A 16,368-nucleotide genomic window follows, 5' to 3' on the forward strand; every position below is an offset into this window, starting at 1 on the left:
TCTCGTTGTGCTATATTATCAAATCTTGGATTCAATCTCTTGTCACTTTGTTCTCTTTCAAGTACAAGTTTTTAAATTATTTTAAAACTTATTTATCCTATGGCTCAGTGATCAGAGCTTATGCACCTCAGTTTTTGATTTTTAAAAAAAAATAATTTCTAGAGTCTGACCAATATATTGTTTTGCCAAATTTATCGTCCAATATGAACCTGTCGCCGATATAGCTGCATTGGCATATTTGCCGCAGATATGCCACCGATATGAACATAGATATATTTTATTGGTTTAAATGTTTTATATATAAATATAAAAGCACCAAAAACTAAGTAAAAAAAAGCTAAACCAATAAAATACATCTATGTTCATATATATATATATATACATATATATATATGTAGCTGATACATTTCAACATGTTTTACACACTTTTCAAAAGTCAGAAAAAAACTGTAAACATGATTTCAGTCTGTGTCTTTATTAACATTTATTAGCAAAAGGCATACCTGAGGCTGAGTTTCTGCAGCGCTGCTAGCACGTTTTCTCGAGTAACAGACTCTTTCTCTTCAGTCTTCAGAGAATCAAGCAGAAACCTCAGTAAAGAGGGTATCTGAGACAGGTACATGCGTCCTGGGTGTGCAACAGTGCATGAGATGACAATAAACATGTTTCCGAACTAAAGATGTTTACACAATGTAATACAATGAATACAATGAAAATGCAAAAATTCTGCTCCGTAAATTTTGGCAACAAGGAATTAATTACATTCAATTGCATACAATTGAATTTATATGTATCTTATGAAAATTCAACCAAACAACATTTAACAGTTTGAAAAAGTAGTTTTTATTATTAAATGCCAGATGGCCAACACAATCCACGCATGCTTAATTGGTTCAGGATCAGGATTTTGTTTCTAGCCCACCCATTCAGAATATATTAATAAAATGTGTGTCCCTGTTTACAGTCACTGATCCACATAAAGGTCACAATAGCATTTTTTTGTGAAACTTAAATAATAGGTGGAAATATAAATCAATAGGTTACTTGCATAACACCGGTTCTCTTATAGCATTAAGTGAGGTGTTACGCGTATTCCTCAGAAGCCAATTCCATTACGCCAGCCCCAATTGATTGGCAGACATGACATTGTGTCAGGGAGTGGCTCCCTCCTCTCGGTATAAAACAAGTGACGCAACGTCGTTACAATATTCAAAACAAACACACCTCTTCTTGCTTCGCACAGCAAGGAGGGTGTTCTGGTGAGACACCTCACTTAAGGCTATCAGAGAACCAGGGTTACACAAGTAACCTATTGTTCTCTTTCAAGCATACGTTTCAGTGTCTCACTATGGGATATCCTTACTCCCATATTGCCAGATAGCCTGTCTCGAAGTCTCCTGCCAACCAAAGAAACTATTATAGGGCTGGTTAAAACTAAAGATCCAATGCTCAAAACGGCATGTGCAAACGTTTGAGCTGTATCATCCAGTCTATAGAAGCTCCCATATGTGTGCGGTGAGGACCAACTCGCCGCTTCACAGATATCTTGTAACGTAACCCCTTTAAAGAGGGCACATGTCGTTGACATTCCTCTCGTTGAATGAGCATGTAAGCCATATGGAGGCGTAAGACCCTTACTGGCATATGCAAGAGAAATTGCCTCCACTATCCAGTGGGATAAACGCTGTTTAGTAATCGGCTTCCCCATACGCGACTTCGCCCAAGACACAAACAGCTGATCACTCACTCTGAACCCTTTAGTCCTCTCTGTGTAAATGCGTAAAGCACGCACCAGATATAACATATCCAGCCTTTGCTGTTCTGCTGAAGCAAAAGGCGGTGGGTTTAAGGCTCTTAACTTGAGATGAACAATAGAATTGACCACTGTTTTGAGACTGGCAAAGCACACCCTTCATAAACCGGCATACCAAAGGGTGCTGCCCCACAGTTTTGTTATCAAAACCTACATGACAGGCAGATATTGCAGCCAGAAACATCTTTATTGTTGAGAATGCTTTACCCTGATCTATCATATCCTGCATAAATGATAGAATAACTGCCACTGAACACTGAATGGGGATTACGTGTTTAGCCGCACACCAACGCAGTGGCAAGGACCATGGCTCTGCATACAGCATATGTATGACCTCCGCCGGCCAAAATTTCCCTGGTCATCGCGGAGCCACCAGTATAATTCTAGACCCTCCTCCCTCACTCTGTAAAGGGCTGGAGATATCAATGCAATCGGTGGGAATGCATACAGGAGAACGCAGGAACACTCATGCACCAGTGTGTCTATTCCCAGAGGCATGCTCTGATCCTTCAGAGAGACGAACAGAGGGCATTGAGCATTGTCCTGCGATGAGTAGAGATCCACTGTCGCTCTGCCGAATCTACTCCAAATTTGACCAACCACTTCCTTGTTCAGTTTCCTCTCTCCAAAAAGGGGATTTCCCCTGGACCGCAGATCTGCACCCCAGTTCATGATGCCGTGTATGTGTGTCGCTCTCAGGGATAAAATACTGGCATTGCTTGACAAAATCTGTTTGTGTGCCAACATGTGTAAAGGGAGTGATCTGAGACCTTCCTGTCTGTTTATGTATGCCACAACTGTAGTGTTGTCCATTCTCACGAGAACATGATCTCCTTTCAGAAAAGGAAGAAAATGCTTCAACATTAGAAACACGGCCAGCATTTCCAAGTAGTTTATGTGACAATGACATTGCCCTGCCCTTGTTAATGCCCCCACAGCCGGACAACGTTCATAACGTCCATCGTTCTGACCTTCCTGGTCTGGACAATGCCCATCAGTACCCCTTGTACCAGAAAGCACGGGCGCTGCCAGTGACGCAGTGCCAAGACTGCCGCGGACATCACTCTAACTCTCCTCCAGGGGTGCTATAACGGGTCTAATCTAAGAGAAGCTACCCAGCATTGAAACTCTCTCATAAATAGTCTGCCTAAGTGAATGCCTATTAGAGCTGAGTCCAACAGAGAAAGTGGCAAAATGCAGTCTGTAATTGTACTGTACTGTTCTCAACACCCAACAGGACTCCTCGCTGATAGTTTATTTGCAATGTTCCGGCACCATCATATGGCCAAATCAAAAACTGGTTTGTGGTCTGTACTGCACATGCATCTTTTCTCCATCTGTGTCAGCGCTGAACTCAAAACACCTTCTGCAACAAATGGTGCATCTAAGGCGGTTTCCTTTTCTTTTTCTGAGAGATTTGAAAGACACCTTATCTTGTAGATCAGCCAGGTATGCGGCGAGCAGAGCGATGGTGTTCATGCTTGACTGGAAGCAGTTTGCTTTTGATGGCAATGTTGGGTTTGCAGCCACGGTACGCTTTGGATGCAGATGCGCTGCAACTAAAGGCTCCATGAGGGGGCATGCGAAGAAAGCCCTCCTTCTTCATACCATCCACGTCGAGTGCAGACCCCCCTTGCATGGGCATTTTACTAATAAAAGGGTTGTCCTTCCAGGTGACAGAAACCTCTTCCAGAAGATCTGGAAAGATTGGAAGGAGTTGTCTCGCTGCCCGTTTAGCTCTCGGCAGCCTCTTCTCCTCATAGAGCGACTTTGCAGTCTCAGCTACTACAGTCGGCCACAGAGTTTCTCCGCATCGCGTTTGCACACATCTTGTAGATCGTCTGCCAGCCAATTGGGGCTGGCGTAATGGAATTGGGCGTATCCAATAGTGAGACACCGAAACGTATGCTTGAAAGAGAACCACATGCTCTGTTGATTCAGGGTCAAAAATTTTTATTTATATTAGCGCTATCTAGAGCACTGGAGTGATGTGTGTGTGTGTGTGTGTGTAAAATTAGCGGGTGGAATCTGGAACCATCCTGCCAAGTCTGTTTACACATTAGCTTAATTTTCTGCAAATTTTTTAGACCAAAAAAGCTTCTCTGGTTACTTTGAATAGCATAACAAATATAGCAATCAATGCAATGAATGTAGTGTAGCAATGTTGTGAATTCCTTTTGAAATAAATAGATTTAGCCTGCAAAACTTCACAGAACAACGTTTAATGTTACCACACCTTAAGTTTAAAAATGTTTTTCATAAAATGGCAAATTCCCACAAAATATTTGAGGAGGACATATAAATCCACATTCAAAATTAATTCAGGATCAGAATTTAAATTCTAGCCTGTTTTTTTTTTTATTTTTTTGCACATTATTGCGCCACCTAGAGCATCGGAGGGATGTTTGTTTATGATGAATGAGTTGAAATCACTACCTGCCAAGTTTTTTTTACACTCTCTCATGTCAAACTGGTTTAAGGAAGAAAAATAAGAAAACTGGAACAAACAAAACAAGACGTCTTTGCTTGAACTGAAACCATTTTCACTTACCATCACACAAAGAGGCAAATGCATTGATGAGTCGTGCCATATACTGTCTGATGATCTCATTTTTGGATTTCATCAGATTAAGAACAGTTTTCTGTAAAGTTAACACAACTGGTTAGTCAAAAATGTATTTGGCCATTTTCTTTTCTTTTTTTTTGCTTTTTCATATGGCTTTTGGTCCAATTAGTTGTTCATTAATGTGAAAATGACTACTTTGTCTGCCCTCCAAGTTTATTCTGTATTTTAGTAACATGAAATATTGATAGTCAACCTGAATAAAGACTGAAAAGTGAGCTAAAGCACGTATGCTATTATCTTATAAGGATATTATATTATAAGGAACTTGCTGACAATGATTGGAAGACTTTGAGTCAAGATGTCAAATAATATGCTGAAACCTGATCATCCACATTCAGCTTCATCCTAAATACCCGAGACAGACAGTTGGTAAACACATTTTAGAAATGAACTAGGTCATAGACAGCACTAATTATTTTAAGTGTTTTAATTGTTGTGGTGTAAGTGCACTCATAGTGAACCACAAAACAAACATATATCAAAATCTGGATAGAAATGCAATTTAAATATTTTGATATTACATAAAGGGTTCATTTTCAAAACAGTTTATAAATTTGCATACTATCCTAAAATATCCTACAATATATTTAAACAAATCTACCAATCACTGAGTCTATGTGGACAATGGACTAGATTGTTTATATTTTTATGTGAAGCTCCATGTTTATTTATTCAGCCCAGTCGACAGCATGACATCTCCACATAAAAGAAACAGAGATGTTTTTGCATCGATAAGCATGACAAAATTGAAAGCTTTACATAATTTTATAGGTGCAGCACATGGCAATCAGTGTTGAAAACAATGTGTCAAGATAGCTAAATACCATGTCCTGCAAGGTCATATCAGTGCCTTGATATATAAGGCCAGATTAGTGTTAGAGCGCAATTCTACAAAAGCGCAGATGGGAGGGGAAAATTCTGCATTTGATTTACTAACAATGCACATATTAAAGATCACAGATGCAGCCAGATAATTTCCATAATGACCAGCGCAAATACAAATCATCACCTGCTTTAAGACATGCTTTTTTTCTGAGCGTTAAATAATGGCGCAAATACCAGTAATTTGACGAGTGCAAATGTTGGTAAATCTCGTTGCATGATTTATTTTAATAATGTTCTCCTGTTAATTTGGCATCTGAAAGGGAAAGTCCTATAAATGCATATTCAGTATGGTCAGCTGCAAAAATAACTGTTGCCTTTCAGTGACAATTATTCACGGGGTGTCTTTAATAAATCCTGACAGTACTATTTTAATGCCAAAAGACAGTTTGCGCTGATGCAAGATGTTAGTACATATGGGCCATAATATTTTCAAATAAAGCTATTTTAAATATTATTTTCAAACTGTAAAATTGAAATCAAAATGTTCTAATTACTTTAAATATAATTTCCCAACAAGGGTTTTGAAATATACCTGTTTTGAACTGTAGCTCTCCAGAAGATCATTGCTGATGAAGGCTTGTAAAACTGTGTCCCTTTGCTCACCATGTAGAGATCTGGTTAACCTCTGGGAAATTACAAAAAAAATTGCCATGTAAAGTGTAAAGCAATTTGTTCCTCATTGTGTATTCTAAAGGGTGTATTCTCAAAGATGGAGATAAAACAACAAAATACCTTTAAAGTGTAAATAAATCACAATTTAATTTTGACCATGCCGTTTTCAGCATGTTTGACCAATATTAACAGTGATTCTAGCCTTTTGTTGTTGTTTATTATTATTTTTTTAATTGTGATTTTTTTTTGTCAGAAAAGACGGGATACATCAGTGATGTTTTTAGTTTACTAATGCTAATTCTGAGTTACCCAGCGCAAAGCTTGAAGCAGCAAAGCCTTCAGTCGATCTGATCCATTCACTAGATCTTTCTTCAGCTTCTCGTAGTCAAGGGAAGGCAACAACGGCACGTCTTTGGGCCTCCTGAGAGTAGAAAATGAAAGGATGATGAATCAGCACATGAGAGCTGGCTCTTCAGGTTGCTGATGGGAATCTTTCCATCTCTGGAAACATCATGTTTCCATAATCTGGTCTGATGGCATTTATAGAATTACATTTGAGTGATCTAACAAGTACAAGAAGAAAAATAAAAGTTTGTTTTTTCAAAAAGAAACAAAAGTTAACAAAACTACATAAGATATGAATTTAATACGTTTACAAAATTTACAACAAAAATTACAGTTTCACCCGGGTTTCTAAAGGTGATCTAAAATGAACTATTTGATTGTATTGAAAGCTATAGATGATACACAAATAAATAAATCTAGATATTGTTTACTGTGAATATAATGAATAAAATAATAATAATAGTAACAAAAACATATTATGCAATGCAACTATCTTTAATGTTGTCTTAAGATATTTTTCAGATTTAAATATATTTTTAAATCTTAATGGGTATAAAACCAAGACATTGTAAACCTATCATAATAATTCTAATTAAATGGTTAGTTCACCCAAAAATTTAAATTAGACCATAAATTACTTACCCTCAAGTCATCCTAGGTGTATATAACTTTCTTTTTTCAGACGAATCCAGTTGGAGTTATATTTAAAATTGTCTTTGATCTTACAAGCTGTTTAATGGCACTCAGAGGGTGTTGCAGTACATCAGTCCAAAAGAAATAAAATAAAAAGCGCCCATCCATAAAAAAAAAAAAGTGTCTCACACAGCTCCAGGGGGTGGAAACAAGTCCTCCTGTATCGAATCAATGTGTTTTTTGTAAGAAAAATAACCATATTCAAAATGTAATAATAACTTTAATGTAGCTCGCACTCATGGTTTTACATAGAAGCAGTTCCAGGCAGATGACGTATGAGGGCATGGGCCACTCAGGAGTGATAAACGCGGAAATGCAGGGAAGAGATCAAAACAAAACTACTTTCAAAAATTTGAAGTACAAAACGAAGGAGGATTTGTAAGGAAGAATGTCTGAAATGAGGATTTCGATATAAGCCAAGATAAGACTAGTTTTACTTTGCTAAAGTAAGGAAACTTTGCTCCCTTTGCTCCTGTCAAGAAACGTTGGTTTTCACAAGATTCACTGGCACTTGCGCAGCACACACCTCATGCTCTTGTAACTGCTTCCATTTACAACAGTGAGCGCAAGCTACATTAAAGTGATTATTACGTTTTGAATATGGACATTTTTCTTACAAAAATGCATCGATTCGCTACTGTCACTGTATGGACATCTCGGTTCAGTGCATGAGGCCTTACAATGAATTTAGGCATTTCACCCCAATCCAGAAGGGGGTGCCAGCAGCAATGCAACGCTGTTTGACAACCGGCCGCCAGCAGAAGAACAGCAAATGCCGAGAGTTGTGCACTTGAAAACAAAGTCCAATGGACAGTGACCATGTGCTGACTCTGAATGAGTCTCTCACAGACTGACAAAGGTTTTTTACTTTAAAGGCTTGTGGACTGAACTGTTTAGGAAATGGAGCTTTATACTTGTGTATCCTACCTCTCTCGTTTGGCACAAATCCAAATATTCCATAATATTTCCACATTTGCGATGTAATGTATCTGAATGCTAAACTATTATTTATTATGTAAATTGTAGGCTTTTTAATGTTATTTCAGTTCCAACAGTGACACAGAGGCTGATGTTTGGTTCATTGTATTTTTTTTTTGATAAAGTATCAACTGCGCTGTCAAGGAACGGATGTGTTGTGTGTGTGTGTGTGTGTGTGTAAGCGCGCCAGCGCGATCACTTCCAACTGTTTCCTTATACCAGCAGAATCAACTTTAAACACTTATTGTCTTATTAATAATGCATCACTGTAAAATGGTCTACTTTTATTTGTGTACTGTACCCTCACACTGAAAACATTATGCTTTTGTAAAATGAAGAAAACAAATAGGATGTCGCTTTCTGACATTTGAGTTTCCTTTCTGTGTACAAATTAAGCCTGTCACAAAACTGACCTGAAACTCACCATATATAGGCTAAAATTACATTACATTTTTATACAATCTATGGTTGTGTCGTACTGCTTTTTCCCCCCTTGTTTATCTCTAAACTAAATCAAATATATTTCAATTTATTCCTTGTATGTATATATGTACTGCAGATTATATGTATTTAACATAATGTAATACTATTTAGCATATTCACATCTAGGTGGAAAAAAAATTGTTATATGTACTACTGTCTGTTCAAAATAAATGAAAAGAAACCAAACATAGTAGATTTTTGTTTTCCTGATTTTTGTTTTGAGTTTTTTTTTTTTTTATGATGTAAATACCTGGCCTTATAAAATATTTAGGGGTTTTGGGTATTAAAAAAAGAGTCAATCAATCAATCAATCAAATGTAAAAATCCCTTAAATACATCAAGTTATGAAATGTTTTTCAGACACACCTGCTAGTATTGGGGAGACGAGATTTGATAATATTTATATCAATTAAAAAAACAAAACTTACTGAGGTGCGACTGATGCCCGCAGCATTGAAGATGCCTGAATGGGGAAAAAAAAAGAAATTAATCAGTTGATACATTGGCTTGCAAACAAAATAAAAAATCTGTGCATGTTAGTGAACTTTTAGAAGGTTATTCTACAGTATGTGAGTATTGATGTTGTTGCAGTAATTAAGTAGCCTATGCTCTACAATGGTTGCGAGCGCATGCAGTACGGTGGAGTTACATGTACGTGTACATGCGATGAATGAATGACCTGAAACAAATTAATAACCTGGTCGAAAAGCAGGGAGGTTGGAGGGGGTTAGTGAGAGGAATTCCCAATGCTCATTACAGCACTGCACCTGCAGGAACTTACTGCTAACTGAGCCAAAGAGAGCGGCACATTCTGGCATCTCAAAGATGCCATTAGAAGCTGTTCCTTAGGGAGGGTTACACTGAAACCCACAAGCAGGCGGATCATGTGAGCACAAACTCAGGTGGTTCCGCATTATTTGAAGTGTGAGGAATTGTGATATTAGTGTGCAGGTATGTTAACTGAAGCCAAATTTCCTTTTCCTGTCAAATATATATAAACATCCTTCTTTGAAGGGCTGTGTGAGTCATGCTAGTTTAACTTCAAACTGGTTTGAGGAAAAGCTCAGATAACCGGAGTTATGCATACAAACCTTCTCAAGTTTGGCAATTCTTAAGTGTTTGCTCTGAATATTTGCATTTTGTCTGAGTATGTGGATTACACAATGACAAGGGTTTGAACGTAATGAGTGTATCCTGGTCCAGAGAAGGATTACATGGTTTATATGTATGTCAAATTTAAGAGTTTAAGAAATTTAAGAAAGCCCTCTCTTCTGCTCACCAAGGCTGATATTTTACAATATTACTTTCTTCTGTATTTTTGATCCATTCATTTTATCAAAAATACAAATACAAACTAAAAAAAACAGTAATATTGTAAAATAAAATTTAAAATACCATTTTTTGTGTGAATATCTCTTAAAATGTAATGAATTTATGTGATCAAAACTGCATTTTCAGCAGCATTACTGCAGTCTTCAGTGTCACGTGATCCTTCAAAAATCATTCTAATATGATGCTTTGCTGCTCAAGAAACATTTCTGATTAATACCAATGTTGAAAACTGTTTTTCTTGCTTTTTTTGCAAACCGTGGAACACTGCCATTAATTTTTTTTTTAAATAATAATTATTATTATTATTGTTTTTATAACAAATACTATTTTATTCAGCAAGGATGCAATAAATTGATTATATCATATTCAGATTTTTCAATATTTTTTAATAATCTGTGACTTCCTGGTGTCATATATATATATATATATATATATGTGTGTGTGTGTGTGTGTGTGTGTGTGTAACACACAACCACCTATATTTACAAATCATAAATTAGGAAGGAAAAACAAATACTACACCAAAATACAAATAATGCCCACGATGTATCCAGATTCAAATTCATTCAACTTTATGAAAACAAGTTTTATTATCAAAAAAGGTTTTTACATTAGTCTTGTTTTAAGGATTTATTATTAATATTTATATTATTATTACATAATTATCACTATTACTGTAATATCTAAGTAATAAGTAAAACATATCTAAGCCTCCTTAAAACAAGACACTTGTAAAACAATTTTTATGGATATATATAATAAGGCTTGTTATGAAGAGTTGCATTTGGACACATCATCAGCAAACTAATATTGTTTTGTGTGTGTGTGTGTGTGTGTGTGTGGGGGGGGGGGGTGGGGGGGGTTCTGCAAAGGTTTTTTTTCTTCTTCCTTCACTGTGGCCAATTGGCTCAAGTTTCTAAACAAAAAGTAAGCACACTGATATGTAAATGCAGGCTGTTCAGTTTTCTTTGTTTCTTTTTTAATCTGACGCCAGGAAGTCACAGATTATTTTAAAATAAAAATAAATAAAAAAATGACATGACCCCTTCACTCTATATTGAATGTCCTTGTTGTAACAGTTTAGTAAGTATACTGTCCACTCTTCAAAGTAATCAGTGTAACGTGCTTCCTTTGGGATTCAGCAACAATATACATGACTGTCGGACAAAGCCGAGCATTCGTATACCGAACAAGGACGGATGTCCCATGACACTAGGGCAATCTAATGGGAACTAGATGAAGTAGAGTGCTTTCTGACAAAATACAATGGAGGAAGAGTAGGCAGGGCTCATGGTCATACATGCAAGGCAAGAAGAAAGACAACTTACATATCCATCATCACAAGGACTCATAGAGTAATATCCCTTCATGAGCATATGATCAGACACACACAAACAAACACAAAGGAAGATATGATTGAGGACACCATAGCTACAAAAGCATGTAGATATCCAAACATTCAAGGCAATATCTGATGTGACTCTTTGTAGGACCTGGATGTGAAAAATGTTGGCTTTGTAGGAAAATATTTTATAAACTAAAATGATTTGGTTGGTTTAAGCGACTTAAGTCTGCCTCACACTACAGGATTTTTACCCCGATTTAGCCCTGATTTACCCCTCGTGAGAATTGGAGCAAACATCTTTGTGAGCACCTTGATCTGTCCCGATGTTTGATGATTATCTGGTAATGTTCAATCTAATCGAATCTCATCTGCTCGCATACACGGGGCAGCCCTGATATGTTTGATTAAATCAGGATGAAGATGGTTATATGATTACATCAGTACTTTCACAGCAAATGTGCAAAACCGCAAAACAACTGATGTACGGCTTCGTTGGATGGTGGAGATAGAGGAAACTGTTTCTTGACATTTTGAAGTAACACGACATCACCTCAGTTTTGAATGCAGAAAGCTACTAGCACAAAAAAATACAAAAAATAAAGCACATCAGTGACGATCTGTTGTGGTAGATCAAGTGAGGCGCTCCCTCTGGCATGATGATCTTAATGATATCTTTTAGTGTGTGATGTGCCACGATGTTCAAATCTTTTAGTGTGTGCATGTTGAATATTTGATGGTAGATTATATGTAAAGATTCTCCTTATGTGTGTGTTGCAACCAAATTTCAAAATTAGTTTTTAAAACTCCTGTAGTGTGAGCTCAGCTTTAATGATGATAGAAAATGAAAATAAAACATCAAATACATATCATAAAAGGAATACATTTTAAAAAGTTCTAGTTTTAGTGTCTTTCCAAAGATGCAGTCACATTTTGCCATATTTTTGTGCACAAAAAGGGCTCACTGTTTAACAGTGTAGCAAAATTCACAACCGTGTGGATTCCAATTGAAATGACTGGATTTTTTCACAAAAGAAATCTGTGAACAATGGTAAATGTGACCGCCATTCACATTTTTATGTTTAACCCTCTGGAGTCTGAGGGTATTTTTGGGGCCTGGAGAAGTTTTGTCATGCCCTGGCATTTGTACTTTTTCAGTTTCTTATAAATATCTAAATGGGTAAAGTCTAATCTCACTGTAATCAGCACAAACTGGGCTGTAATAATATATGAAATGCATGTATGTACATGATTGTGTTTTTGAGAAAAATGTTATGCGTGGTTAGAGAAAAACAAAAAATGGTAAATCACTTGAATAAGGCAATAAATCACAAAGAACAATGGTTCCCGGGATTTTTGAGAACTGGAGCTTGTAGCCTAGAATTTTTCTTTCTAAATTATGTGAAAATCATCTTATTCACTTACAGGAAACAATATATTGATTTAAATTTTCTAAGACACTTTTTTTGGTAAAAGTCATATGCGAGTAGGCGTCAACTATCATGAATATCATTGTGATTTACACCTGAGAAGACAAAGGCCCGCATAATGAGCTGCATAATGAGCTGCATAATGAGCTGCATAATGAGCCTTTCAGTCAGCTGTGTGTCACTGAGAGGGAAGAGTTACAAGAAAGAATGTGAGAACAAAATAAATATAATTTTATGTTTGTAGTTTATTTAGAATATATTTAATTATCCCACAACATAATTTAATATCCACTTGGGGGAGCAGTTAAACAGTTTATTAGGAACAATCAAAGCTGACTTTCAAACTAATTTTTTTGCATCATTAACATTAACAATGCAAAAAACATTTATTGTTATTATCATTATTATTATTATTATTATAAATGTTGAAAAGAGCTGAGAATATTTTTCAGGTTTTTTAGGGGGGATAAATTGAAAGAACAGCATTGTTTGTTACATTTGTTACAGTTATCTTTATTTGTTACATTTATATTATTTACATCAAGCTTTTGAATGGTATAGTATAGTATATTGTTATTGAAACTTCATAATGTTTCACTTGATTATACATTTAGTCAGGAATTATAGTTTGGAAAAAGTCTAACTAGTAAAATGTTTACACGTTATGTGAAAACTAGTACAAGTATATAAATAAAAAGAGACTTACTCATGTTTATGATCTCTGCTGAATAAAGTGCTTCATTCTTTTTCTTCTGAGGAAATCCATTTCTCAAATCCTCAACCACATGACATCTTTTTGGGGTGAATTATGTCTTATTCCTCTCATCGCGAAGCAAACAGTAAAATAAAAACGTGAAGAACAGTCTCACTGCTTTTTCTTCTGTTATGGGCGTATTCAAGCCGCGCGCTTCAGTTTGAATCTCAATAGCGAATTCAGCGCGGGGGGGTGGTCTCATTAGATATAATGAAGAGAGACGTGAAAAACGGATATCGCATTGTTTTTATATGGATTACTTTATCACAGGATATTTGTTTTCGGCGGCACCTGTTTAGCAGACATGTCAAGCTTTCTATAGATATCTCTGTCATGTCTCTTCGTTGAGTATTCACGGAGTTACAGTTCATTTAAATGACGTGTTTGTTAATCAAGATCAGCACGTACAAAGGCTGCAGACAGCACACCTTGTTTGTTATCTTTATTTTATAAGTGCACAAAGTTTTGTTGTTATTATGTCTGTATACAAAAAAGTAGACCCTTTACGGATTCGATTGATGTATTGCACTTATCTGTACGATTAAAACTGAAAGTGTAATTTAAGTTCTTCTCGGTGTTATCAGGAGAAAATGACTCATAACGCGTATAGGCATTAATCGACTCCAGCGGGTTAAAAAAGTGAGAAACATACACAAAACAAGATCGCAAGACATAAATGTTTTTTTTTCAATTAAGCTTGCTTCACTCCAAATGATCTTCATTGTCATTATTGTAATTTGATTAAAATAATTGCAAATTACAGATTCTGATAGTGTTTGTCACTTAAGTTTGCCTAAGTGACGTGACATAAAAAAGTGACGTGACATACAGCCAACTATTGTGATCCATACTCAGAATTTGTGCTTTGCATTTAACCCATCCAAAGTGCACACACACCTGGGGAAAGTTAAGTTATGCTAATATAAATAATTAGAAAATCTTTTTAATATTGTTACACTTATGAATCACCATTAAGAATAATGAGTTTTTTTTAATGCAAAAACACATGGCACAGGAGTCAAACATGTATTTCAAGCATGTTTACAACAGAAAAGCAGTGCATTAGACTGCACTTGTTCTTATTGTTCCCCTAAGGCCTTGTTCTGACTGGAAGGACAGTTTAGATTTTTTTCTTTTGGCATTTATAACAAAACAATGAGACAGCAGAAAACCATTTCACATATGCAAGTGAAAAAAAAGTGAAAAAAGTCTCAATTGTAAGAAAGTTGTAAATACTTTTTTTATTTTTTTATTTTGTGGAGGAATAATTTTTTTTTGCAAGAAACAGAATTCTAAAAAAGTCAGAATTGTGAGAAAGTCGTAATAATCTTTTTTATTTTTTGTATTTTGTGAAGGAATAAAAAAAAAGAATTGCAAGAGAGCGAATTCTACTTGGAATTGCAAGAAACAAAGTTAGAATTCCAAATGTTTATTAAAATTCAGACTTTTCTCCTTGAAAAATGGTGTGTTTTGCACATTTAATTGCCCTATCACAGTGCTTCCCAAACCTGTCCTGGAGGACCATCTGCGCCCTGCACATTTTTTTCTTTCAGCCTCAACGAATGAGCGGATGAGTGGAATCAGGAGTGTAAGATAAAGGAGACATACAAAAGGTTCAGGGCGGAGGGGCCTCCAGGACAGGTTTGGGAAGCACTGTTCTATCAAATTCTAATTAAAATTTTATTCTCATTACCATAATAAATCAAGAATTTTGTCAATGACTCATTATTTTCAATGGGGATTCATTAATGTAACAACAAAAAATATAGGCTATTTTTTTTAAATAAATTGTTAAGTGTTTCATTTAAATTTATTTAAGCAACAAACACTAACACAATCCACAATACCAAATCACATTACGGTAATGACAGTTCTAAAGTAAATGTTCGCGATGTCGCGATGCAAAAAATCCTAATCGTTAAAAAATATGATATATTTTAATATATGAATGCAATGTACATTGGATATTTATTCTATATACACTGTCTGAACAAAGAGATCTTATTTATTTATTTGCAAATTAACAAAGAAACTGGATATATGGGTGGAGTGTGGATATACAAATAATATGAAAAATATATTTAGAAACAGATTTGCTAATTTGTATCCAATGCATTTAAAATGCATATAAACATTATCAGTATTCTGTGGAGGCAGTGACTCACAGTGCCCGGTCTGGTGAAGTCTACGCTCTGGGCAGCACTCTGTCTCATGTGACTGCTGAAGAGCCGCATACACACGCCTTGCAGATACTCTGGGGAGATCTGCAAAACATCAACCATAGTCCCTTGAGCATTTTACGAGGAATCCCGTCCCACGGAATTATTTGCATTGTTGGAATTGTGTACATAATGTGTAAGTTGATGTTTCCTTGCCATCTTTCCACGGACTGTGGCCTCCAACGAATCCACTAACTCGGCCGTGATGCCAATGAGATTGTGATGGTCGGCCTGCAGTTTAGTGAATCTCCTCATGCAGCTGGCCGACTTCCTTTCTGCCTCGGTCAGATAGAGCTGCATTTGCTGAATCGCTTCTAGGAGAAAAAAAAAACAAAAAACACACAAACAGTCAAATAAGAGGTTGGTGAACACGCATGATGCAAAAGAGCCACATCGCCACAGTACAGGATGTTAACAACTTCTGAGTGTGCATTTTATCTACAATCAGGGAGCAAAACAATGGGTGGTACTAGCGCAGTGGATAAGACACATGTCTTTGGTGTGAGAGACCCGGGTTCGAATCCACTGTGAGACACCAATGTGTCCCTGAGCAAGACACTTAACCCCTAGTTGCTCCAGAGGTGTGTGACCTCTGACATATGTGGCAATTGTAAGTCGCTTTGGATAAAAGCGTCAACTAAGTGAATAAATGTAAATGTAAAACGAAAACTTGCTAAAAATCGGATTTTCCTCATGTTATGTTACAAATGCGAAAATATTTAGAACTTAAAAGCACATTTTCATTTCGTGGCAGTTTGCATGGAAAACAGCTAATTAATCCCAACTAATTAGGAACAAAATTATACATGCTTATTTTTTAAATATCAAATTATATGATTATATTAACTGTTATTTT

At 36.1% G+C, this 16,368-nt stretch overlaps 1 protein-coding gene across 1 annotated transcript in view; it reads right to left on the reverse strand.

Annotated features, from left to right (window-relative positions):
* The window catches only part of LOC132160131 (lisH domain-containing protein ARMC9), a 53,688-nt gene that overhangs the window by 27,037 nt on the left and 10,283 nt on the right, over positions 1-16,368 (reverse strand). The window contains exons 8-15 of the mRNA XM_059569848.1: positions 15,669-15,826; positions 15,459-15,557; positions 11,096-11,131; positions 8,864-8,898; positions 6,246-6,357; positions 5,857-5,949; positions 4,365-4,455; positions 504-627 (exon numbers count right to left, since the gene is read on the reverse strand). Of these exons, the coding sequence (XP_059425831.1) occupies positions 504-627; positions 4,365-4,455; positions 5,857-5,949; positions 6,246-6,357; positions 8,864-8,898; positions 11,096-11,131; positions 15,459-15,557; positions 15,669-15,826 (748 nt within the window). The remainder of the gene's footprint in view (positions 1-503; positions 628-4,364; positions 4,456-5,856; positions 5,950-6,245; positions 6,358-8,863; positions 8,899-11,095; positions 11,132-15,458; positions 15,558-15,668; positions 15,827-16,368) is intronic.

The sequence above is a fragment of the Carassius carassius genome, chromosome 16 (assembly GCF_963082965.1).
Source record: "Carassius carassius chromosome 16, fCarCar2.1, whole genome shotgun sequence".
NCBI lineage: Eukaryota > Metazoa > Chordata > Actinopteri > Cypriniformes > Cyprinidae > Carassius > Carassius carassius.